The following is an 11,464-nucleotide window of genomic DNA, read 5'->3' as shown; positions in this document are numbered from 1 at the left end:
GGGGGCGGGGCTTTTATCTTCCTCTTTTAGTACCGATTTTTTGCCCAACACAGTTAAAAGTTTATGGAGCAAAGACTAATTGCATAAGAAATACACGTGTTCCTCTCATGAAATGTAAGTCGGAAATCTCAGTGTTCTGAGCGAATACTGCAAACAGCGCTATGCCATTCGTCTGAAAAACCTGCTGGAAGACTGGTGGAGGGGATTAATTTTCAAGAGGCGATTAAAAATGCTCCATACTAACAGCTTGGTATACAGATAACTAAGGGGTCACTGTACCCCATGCTGTAAACATATAGGGAGTAGGAGGAATTATTTTGGATGGTACGAGGAAGAAGTGCTAGAAGTAATGGGATAAAGTTAAATACAGGAGAGTTAAAGATGAATATCTGGCAAATGATTATTCTGTTGGGAATGTAAGACATAACCGAATGTGACAGGAGATAGTGAGCATCCCCTCATCTAGGGTGTTTAAAATCAAAACAGAGAGGACATGAGGAAATGGTCTGCACCAAAAACTATTTTATATATATATAAAAAAAAATATGTATCGTCTATGTTGCTTTTTGATAGAAATTTGTATAATTAGTAATTTTAATATTCTGTTGTTATAAATTGAGCAAGCAGCCTTATAATTTCTATCTTATATACTGATGTGTATGATTTTACTTTACTTTCAAGGTGATTAGAGTTCTTAATGTATTTGAAAGCGTTTTCCCTGCAGATTTTGCCCTTGCCCGCTGTCCTTCAGTAACGCTGCCGTACTGCTGGGTTTACTTCCTTCCTCTACCGGTTTCCCTCTTTTTCCGGTTCTGACCCTTGCACCTCTCCTCCGTCGTGCTGTAGGTATCCGCGACGACYGTTGGCGCGCGCGCCAGGGCCCCGCGAGGCCGCGCGGCGGGTGGGAGGACGGCGCCTCCGTCTCCCACGGCAACGCCACGCAACGTGACACCACGCGACACCACACGACGCCACGCGACACCACACGACACCACGCAACGCCACACAACACCACACGATGCCACACAACACCACACGACGCCACACGACGCCACGCAACGCCACGCAACGCCACACGACACCACACGACGCCACGCAACGCCACACGACGCCACACGACGCCACGCAATACCACATGACGCCACGCGACGCCACGCGACGCCACGCGACACCACACGACGCCACACGACACCACACGACGCCACGCAACGCCACACGACGCCACACGCAGGCGGCAAGGCACCTCTGGAGAACAAGGTCGGCGTGCCGACGTATCTGTGAGGTTTCAGCTTCCCCGACAACWGAGTGAAGAAAAAAATTTGAAGGTACCCCTGACATATTGGGTATTGATATGAAGGCTAATTTGTTAATGTTTTCACAACACTTTGAAAGCATCATCTGGCTAATAAAGGATATTATAAATGTTATTTAGATTTTTTTTTTCTGTAGGAACCACACATCAGGGTATAGTGCAGAAAGAGAAGAACTCTGCTGTGGAGATGCATATTACAGACCTCATAAAAATGAGGCATTTCAGAGGCAATAAGCTGCAATTAATTTATTCCATTTATTTCAAAATAGATGAATGGGAGGAAAGTGTAGCCAGAATGGACCAAAAATGACATGTCAGATGGATGTGAATTACAAAATGTAGGGCAGAAAAAAAGAAAAAAATGCAATAAAACTGAGGAAAAAAAAGATGTTTTATATAAAGCTAAAAATAYCATCCCTTATAAGCTCATTCTCATCCTGAATTTGCTTGATTATGACTGTGTTTAATCCTGATTAAGGAATAGTAACAAGCCACATGCTTATTTATAGCCTTGTAAAAAGCAGAGCTGGCAACCTGCATGTCTAAATGAAGCAGAAGTTTCACTGTATGAAGACGAATGTATCCAAGCGGAGGAAGTATTGCTGATAGGTAATGATAGGCTTTCTAGGTAAGTACTGGAAGAACTATTAAAACAAATCCCATTTATAGCATGGACAGAAGACAGCTCCAACTCATTCCACCCAAGGTAGTCTAAACTCTTCARGAGTGGTGTTAAAGTCAGCTATGAATCCTAAGAATCACAGGAAATTTTTGGGAGAAAAAGGTCTGAATAAGATGCTGGGGCCAGCTTGGATACACGCAGCCCAACTCAAGATCCCCTTCAATGAAAGCTAAACCCAGGACAAGAGTTTTGCTTATGGATCTCAGCCACAAAGCTATGACACCATCTGTCAGCTGGATAGCGGGARGAAACAGAGAAAATCTCAGAGCTGATCTAAAAGACAGCTAGATATAAGCATGTTTTTAATGTATTGCTTCATGCCTGCCTCTAAATATAGTAACTGTGTTGTTAATATATGGACTACCATATCTAGTTTCTTCCKTCATTTCTACCTTCTATTTATCTTCTGCATGGGATGATTTCAAGGTATCTGGTAAACATTAAAACAGTCCCCTAGTATAGGCATGATGGTCCTCGAGTCCAGGTCACTGCTGTATTTCCCAGGCTTTGTGTGATTTACAGCTCTTACAGAAGAAAGTACAGGCATATATCTACAAAGCTTCACAAACCAATCACTTCTGGAGCTGGTAATAGGTGTTGATGTGGAAGAGATGTCTCTCTGTGATTAAATTAAATAGGAGCTCATCAGGATTCAGCAAGACAGCAGCGATGGCACTGCACACTGAGGGATCGTAGCGAGCTTGTAACAGCTGAGAATTAGTGTAGCCACACAGGGTGTAACTCTTTATTTACAACCAGCCTGTTTTAGTACTTACATATAATGAATTATTGCACTATTAATGTGTAGAATTTATTCTTTCAGACAAAGGCTGCACCTTTTCCATATGCCTGACAGTCCTTCAGTTCTGCAGTCTTAAACAAACTGACACATTTTTGCTCTTGGCTTACAGTTYCACCCTGGAGAAAGCTCGAGATTTCCAATTACCTCTGACTAGTGGTCATTTTTAAAGTATTCCAGACCTTCAATAAAAAGAAACCTAAGCTACATTGCAGCAGGATATTAAAGCTCTCTAGCATTACGTCCTCAAATCTCTGTGTTCTCTGTTTCCTAAGGGTGGCAGCTCTGGCCTCATTTAGATCCTCACAGTTTTGACAGCTTGGCACACAGATATATGAAATGTCTTAGCAATGTAAGTGGAATAAAACTATCTGTAAAAATTCATCAAGGCTATGCTCACAGGAGATTTGTACTATGGCAGAGAACTACTTGAAGTGGAATATGCATAGTAGTGAAATCCTGAGCTTTACATAAAAAATACCAAGATTGTGAATATGCATAAATACAAGGGTTAAGCTTGTGTATTATAAAAAAACCCACTCGAGACAGTCACATTCTATCAGTTACGTACAGGGAATTGTTAACAAATGGCATTAAAAAGATACGAAACTGGTTTTATTATTTAGAGTTGATTAAAGGTTTGAAATTCTTTCTCTTCAAAGGTGTTTAACACGATTATAACATTGTAATGAACTTYACTTACAGTGACAAGTACTTATTTCTTCCAGCTGTAAAACGCAGAGAATAATTTAATAAAAACTATTTATAGAACTAAGATTTATAATTATTAAATGTTCCTACAAAACGGATAGAATCAACACTGTGTGCCAAAKAATAAGTATGCCAAAGGGAGACTGAAACCTATATTTCACATGGCAACATTGACAATTTCAGTTATGGCAGACATCAGACTAAATGAAAGTGCCCCCAGAGTTGTAGAAATCAAAATCTAATCAGAAGCCAGGTTAGAGGATAAAGAAAAGTGGCAATACTCCATTTTAATTTACAATAAACAGAATAGGAAGGGTATAAACACAAGGAGAGTAGTGCTTCAGTGAAGCATACRAACAAAAAGGGAATCAGTGGAAGGAAATTAATGAGAATTAAAAATGGGAGAATAGGAAAAGATTGCATGGGGGAGTGATAAAACTCCTCTCATCAGAGGGATGTAAAATTAGTTTTGACAGCTAGAAAACATGCTGAAAGGAATAGTCTTGGTTTGGAAATAGTAACTATCATATTTATTTCTAAAATTATGAACTCCTATTAAACCTTTAAGAACAGAGCAGCTGTATATATATTTGAAGGGCAGTGAAAATTATGACTTTCAGTCAAATTAAATAACTAATACAAATAAGCTGTACTTTAAATGGTATGATTATATTCCCCCCCTCAAAAAAAGGCATTTAGACTTCCTCCTTAAAAAGCACGTTCTTGTTAACATTAAGCAAGACTTCTATTTTAAAAAACTGCCTGTGATCTAAATGTTTAAAAGAATGTAGCATGCTGTGCTGGAATTTAGATTATTTTCCTATTCATTTGAGATTTCTAGTTATGTATTGTTATACAGTTYGTATATATTTTTATTGTGTAGTGCATAAATGACTTTTACCAGAATTTCTTAGGACACTTTAAGATAAAAATGTTCAGTGACTTTATTTTACTTTTTAAATTAAAAGTATGATTTATTCCTCATGTGTTGGACATGATATTTCCCCCACATACACACTCACAAGTGTATCAAAGCCTAARACAGCAATTGACAGACAACAGATAAGTATTCTAGAAAATATGCAGGTAGAAAGAGATTTTCATCATGACTTGTCCCATGTTTTGCAAGGGCAAACAGCTTATATGCTGTATGAACATATTGTTAGCCATCTTTCTACAAATAATTTAAATGTATCATAAGGCAGTTATTTTACAGCTATCACATGGCTACAAAACTCTCTAAAATCCTGACCAGAATGCCAACCACTATAAAAAGTCTGTTTAGCCTCTTACATTACAACCACAACCACAAGCATCTTAATTAYCAATGACTAACGATTTGGAGTAATTCCATTTTTGTTACTTCAGACACTTTAAGAGATTTGGATTTTAAGACTATGGTGAAAATGTGTCTTTTGAAGACACATTGACACCCCATTACAATATCTCAAGACAACCAAGGAAAAAAAAAAGCCACCCAAAATTAGTAATGAAAGAAAGAATTCTGTATCTCAGTGAAATGTTATGAGGTCTCACTGATAGTGTATACAATCACATGCAAAATCAGTAGCATAGTATTTGCTTAATATTATGTGGCTGATGACTGTTTCAGCTGTTTAAGAGGCAATGAAGAATAATTTGATGACTCACTCATGTTTCTGAGGATTTCTTGAGCTTTAAATGCCTCGAGCATTAACAGCTTCACTAGGCAGTTAGTAAAGAGGCTTACAATGTAACACCATGATTTTTCCTCAAATAAGAAGGATAGTTTATTTATGCTTTCCTTCTGTTGTTCTCGAGTACTTTTTTCCTAATAAGTAATAAGGAAGAGCTAATTATTTAAACATACACTAAGGATCAGCATCAATGTATGAACACTGTACACTATATAAACCTAAAAATAAATTCTCCTGTTTGCTGGTAAYGAAGGCAGTGACTAGAGCAGATGGCCAGTCTACAGCATTAAATGAAAAAAATGTAAGATAACAGTACATTTACTCTTAAAAGAGAGCAGAACATGAGAATAATTTTTTCATATCACTACATTTTCCAATAGAGCCTTCCTGAAAATGGAATTGTAAATGTATGTAAGGCAATGCAATGAAAAATAATCAGATCATTCATTTAACAGTAAACAGTGAATTCATTACCAGCTTGACAAGAGACACAGTCCTGCAACACACACTAACATAAATGTATCTTTAAAGATATAATCTGCAACTGTGTTTTTATATCAGCATGAGAGAGGATTTTTAAGCACAGATCTACAGGGAGGGAAAAAACACTCATTAAACCTCTTGCATGAATTAGTCTCACCAGAAGGCAAATTCTTGTAATTGTCGCAGGGAATTTAATCGGGCTGTGTTGAGTATGGAATGCTTTATGAAAGCTGCTAATAAAGATCTAGGAGAGAATTAATTCATGCATTTATCCAACAGTCAGCAACACTGGTTTGAACAGTACGGGGATGCTCCAACCACTGGGGCTTCTGAAAAATAGCAAGGACATTAAGCTTTCAAACTCATGTTCTTAGCGTTCATGTTAAAGGTTTTCACATGGGTAAAGGTATGTTTGGTTCAAGGGATTCAGAGGTTTTGGCATTTTAGAGGAGAGGCATCTAGCTGATGCGCTAGTGGAAACTGTCTATCAGAATYGTCCAGTGGGACCTACTCGCATCTGAGATAACTTCAAATAGTGGCGTTCCCCTCCCCGCCCCGCCCCGTTACAAATACACAATGGCTTTAAAAAAGAAGTTATCTTAGTTTTTTATTCATTCAGGATAAATTACAGGAACTGTTTGGGCCATAGGAAATGTGACCTAAACTCACCAAGGGCAAACCTCCTCGCACAATAACTATCCAACAGATGRAAGTTAGTGTAACATTTGTGGAGATTGCATACCTTTTTGCAGCAAATCTTTTTCTGCAATATTTTCAAGTAGGCATAGGCATGCACTGTGATACATTTCTGTTGGCCTAGAGAAGGAGGAGTGACGATACAAGTGCTATCTTCAACTAGCTTAAGTACGCTTTTAGAGAAAAGGCGCCAGATTCTTCCTGTAGGTACACAAAAGATGAGATGCGACAGTTGCACATTGGGAAGTTGAACAAGGGAAATTCCAACAGGATGTTTGGGAAATAAAATCACTGTAGGRGTAGTTAAGTTCTCAAGTGAACATATGAAATCTCCACTCCTGAAGATCTTAAAAACATGACTGGATGAGACCTGGATTTGACTTTGAAGGTAGCCCTGTTTGGAGGAGTGATTTGGAATAGATGGCTGGCAGAGAACATTTCCAAATTAAATTATTCTGCAAATGCATGATGTTTAATCAGGTGAAATGGCTTCTTCTAGAAGAAAGAAAATATTAAATATAAGTATGGCTAAATATTTGTGCATATAAAACTAGTTATTCATATCAACAGTGTTCATGGCTTGAGGGATTTTTTTTATTGTTTTGGTGCTTTCTGTAAGCATTTTGTTACAGTGTTTTTCAAATAAATATTCAGGAAGACTCACATGCACAAAGTAGGCGTGCTCTTATTTGGGCAACAAAAATGAAGTTAAGCCAACAAAAGATCAAGTAAACCAGAATGTGCTTTTACTAACTCGGCATGGAAATTAAGAACAAGATAACTTTTGAAAATAGTACATGGCTTGTTACAGTCTTTGTAAACTGCTACCTGAACAACTGGAAATATAAAATGTGTCCAACAAATACCACAATAGGATCATATTTGTCTTCAAACTAATCTGAATCTTTAATCAAATTAATTATTCAGTGTGAACAGCTGCAATCAGTACACAGTTAATATTTTTTTTGAGAAAGTGCTATTTTCTCCCCAATTCTTTAGCTTTAGCACGGGGCATGTGAATATAAAATACTTCTATTTTCTGTATAATTCATGCTCCCTCAAATCCCTTCCTGTCATTTTAATACGAGGTTTGACATCGGTATAGGCATAGTTACACCCAAGCCAGTTGGTACTAAATGGATAAAATGAACTCAGGAGGGAAACAATAAAARAGCTGCATCAGTATGAAAATCACCAAGAAGAAAATACAGACATTCAATCCATGCTATCCACTTAGTCCTTCTATACTAAGAAATGAACCTTCAGATATTAAGGGCAGTATTGGAAAAAACATTCAGAAGCATTTTGCTGTTGTTTTTTTGCCTACAGCATGAATGGATTGTCTTCTCTTCTCTTCTCACCTCTTCCCATCTGTGTGTTATCTTGCCTGCCTTCTGTTCAATATATTTTCTTGTCCTCAGTGAACTAGAAGTTTTAACACTAAATATGAAGCAGTTAAATTCTGATATATTGACATGAATTACTGGCCATGCAGTGTTGYCTAATTAACAGTTTGCATTTTAGAAGTTTCATTACTTGGTTAAAAATAAGTGTTCAGAGAACAGTAACTAGGATACAGCACAATTCATGCAAGTCTGAAATTTGAGTTTTGACAGTTAACAAACCTTGAGCCAAAAAAAAAAAAGAAAGAAAGAAAAAGAAAAAGAAAAAAAACAACTGACCTGGCTGTATGAAAGTCAGGAAGATGTAATTTAATGTATCATCTTATTAATCCCATAAAANAAAAAGAAAAAGAAAAAGAAAAAGAAAAAGAAAAAGAAAAAGAAAAAGAAAAAGAAAAAGAAAAAGAAAAAGAAAAAGAAAAAGAAAAAGAAAAAAAACAACTGACCTGGCTGTATGAAAGTCAGGAAGATGTAATTTAATGTATCATCTTATTAATCCCATAAAACAGTCATTTTTTAAAGAATATTTTACCTAATGTACAACAGCTGATATTCCTGTRAAATGAACAGGGTTTGGTTTGAATTGTAGATGCATTACACTGTTTAATTCAAGCTTACCAACKGAATAATCTGTTTTCTACTAACGTACAGCCTGATCCTTAACTGCACCTCCTAGCATGGACCTCTGTATCTGAGCAGTCACCCCTTTTCCCTTTGAACACCGTTAGGCACCAGGCTGGTGCTTCTAGAAGGTGCTTCCTCAGACAGGAGTGGTGCAGGCACATGACCGAATTCAGTAATAGGCTTGGTCCTTAATCACCACAAGCTTTGCAGTTCATTTGCATTCTCGTAGAGTCCCAAGGCCTCCACCACGCATGAGAATCCAAGTGTGCCAGCTGTTACAATACACCATCTTTTGACCCCGTCTTAAGTTGATACATCCTAATTTAGAGATAGAATAGGCATAGTGAAAAGGACAAGCTAACAGCAAAGTATTTGGGGTGTTAGAAACGCAGTTAGCATACACCTGCTGGAAGACTGCCACGCTGCTGTGACACGAAACAAGCAATGAACCCGCCGTCCTCTGAGCTTTATAGCACTGAGCTGAGTTTCAGCACTCTGTGTCCGGCACCTCTTCCGGCATTAGAGACTTTGCAGTCATAACTATGTTTTCTGGTTAAAGCCTCCAGTCCTCCCGAGCAGCTTGTGCACATATCCTCACTCCATGAGTGGTTCTGCTTTACCACTTGAACAGTTTCCCAACACAGATAGCCCTTACTTATGTAATAAAGCACAAACAGATGAAAACAATCCCAAAACATTTGGCTAAATGTTTCCTACTCTGGCTCACGCTTCCCCTGGGGTCTCTGTGCTTTATCAGGCTAAGAGACCCTGTCACTTGAGACCTCAGCAGCAAGTCACCTCACCTTGAACTGCTAAACAGAGTCAAATCAGAGCACAGCAGCAATCGCCCTGTTGTTGGCTTGGTCACCCAAACAGCTGCCACTCTACATRGATAAATTCCCCCCTGCCCCTTCTCCACTGTCAAATAGAATTGATAATGACATCAATTTCCCAAATAGGYATCAAAGAAAAAAGAGGATGAATTGCGTCTGAAGCCATATTTAGGGGTGCTGGTGGAAAATGCTTCACATAAGTGTGACAACTGGGCATTCATATCCAGGAGAAATTCGTAGTTACAGGTTCAGACTTCCCCAGATCATACCTCTTCTCTGATCCTCAAACAATCCATTTCTACAATAGCTTCCAGCTACCGTGCCTTGGTTAATCTTTCAGTTATCTCTTTGCAATGCTGCTCATCTTTAATTTTAGAAATTCAGAGTCCCAGACTCAGTTTCAGGTAATATGAAGAGAGAGTTGTACTCCATTTCCCATCCCAACTTTCTCTGAAAGTTTAGTCTGTAATTTAAGATTAGGTCACATTTTTGTATTGAACTTTGCTGATGTTCACAGAAATGCATATAAGGGTACAGGAACACAGATATATTAGGCAAAAGAAAATATAAATGAATTAAYATTTGCTGAGGCAGATAGTTGTAATAATTCCACCTTCTCATCAGTTTTATCTTCTGTTCTCTCTGCTACAGTTTTTTTAAAGTAAGTGCTGTTGTAACTCTGCAGAGTTCCTGTAGGTTTAATTCTCAGTTAAATAGATTGACAAGTTAATTAAAATGTGCCAAKGTTTTCATATTTTTTTAAAAATCCTATTCTCCTAACAGATACCTGCCTACAAAATAACTGATATACATCCCTTAATTATTGCATAATCAAAATTTTCAAGTCAAATGAAGGACGTGTATTTATGCCTCTGTGTTGAAGGCTCTGCTAGTGCTTCCATTGTTAGCCTTTCTGTCAAGAGTTCACAAATCCATCGTATAAAAAATATCCTGTCTGAAGCTTTGCACACGAAACACAAACACGTCTGGTTTTCATGCTACTAAAAATAAGGTTACTCAACCTGTGTTGACTGTTGATAGGACAAATGATTAAAGCAATCATTTTCATACCAGATTTGCTCAGATTTTATTATAACTTTTCTGCTGGCTCCAATAATCCCTGACAAGGACATGATATCTATAGGATAGGCAAAAAAGTTGCACTATATATTCACTGCAGTATTCTCTGACACTTAGTGTAGGACAAAACCTGTGTAAATCTACAACGCAGCAGAGGCCCAAGGAGCTTGCTTATACGTACTTAGAGTTAAAAACCAGCAGGTAATTTCTTGGCATGTTCCCAACAGGCCAGCTTTTCACGCCTCCCTCCTGGCACACCTGAGGTAAAAGCAGAGCCTTTGTTCACAGAGCAGCTAGCATTACTGCAACTTAAGCTTCAACAGGAACCAGTCAATCACATACGCTTGCCTGTTATAATTTGGATTTTGCTTCCAAATCAGTGAGAGCCTTTTTGGTGAGCAAGTTAAGGAACAATCCTATAGATCCTAAGCAATCCTGAAGAGTAGTTTAGGCTGAAAACATAGTAAATGGCCTGTTTACTGCAGGGAAAATAAGAAGAAATGAGGTGAATTTGCACAGTACCACCTGAGACCCCAGTACCAAAATACTAAGAGAGGTCTTGTTTTTGTGACATTTGAAGAGTGAAATGTGAAATCAAGCATATAGGGCAATTTAGCTAGTAAGAGTTTTAAAATCAGTATCTTGCTTTAAACTAAATCACCRAAGCTTCTCCACCTGGTCCTGTGATCCCTGCAGGTGCTGAGCATCAGAGAGGTCCGACCCCCCCGCCCCCAACACTCCGAGCCAGACCACAAAGCTCCAACAGACACCCCGGGACCTAAGAGCCAGCAGCTGGGACGCCTCACGGGCAAAGCCAGGCTCGGCGCGGCGCGGCTCCGGCGGTGCGGCGCGGCCTACCCGCCGGACCCTCCCGCCGCCCGTGGGCAGGCGGCGCAGCCCGGCGGGCCGCGACGCGGGGCCCCACCGAGCCCGGAGGCGGGCGGGCAACGGCGGCAGCGACGGGAGAGCAGGAGAGAGAGGAAAGGGGAGACAAAGAGCGGGGAGGCGGCGCGGCGCGCAGGTGGCGCGGCACCTTCCTGTAAGCGCCGCCCCGCCCCCACCGCGCGCGCGCGTTACAGCCGCCGGCGCCGCCTTTTGCGCGCGCGCCGCGGCCGCGGCGATGAGTGGCACCGCCGGGAGCCAATAGGAAGGGGGCGTGGGCGGG

The 11,464-nt window shown here is 39.7% G+C and overlaps 1 protein-coding gene across 1 annotated transcript in view; it reads left to right on the top strand.

Annotated features, from left to right (window-relative positions):
• The first annotated feature begins 1,018 nt into the window (after positions 1–1,018).
• Positions 1,019–11,464, top strand: part of UPRT (uracil phosphoribosyltransferase homolog) — a 31,680-nt gene continuing 21,234 nt past the window's right edge. The window contains exon 1 of the mRNA XM_085324286.1: positions 1,019–1,257. Within this exon, the coding sequence (XP_085180412.1) occupies positions 1,019–1,257 (239 nt within the window). The remainder of the gene's footprint in view (positions 1,258–11,464) is intronic.

This window comes from Rhea americana, unplaced genomic scaffold, assembly GCF_003343005.1.
Source record: "Rhea americana isolate MKP2758 unplaced genomic scaffold, rheAme1 scaffold_90, whole genome shotgun sequence".
NCBI lineage: Eukaryota > Metazoa > Chordata > Aves > Rheiformes > Rheidae > Rhea > Rhea americana.
The sequence above is the reverse complement of the archived record's forward strand: the minus strand, read 5'-3'. Positions and strand labels throughout refer to the sequence as shown.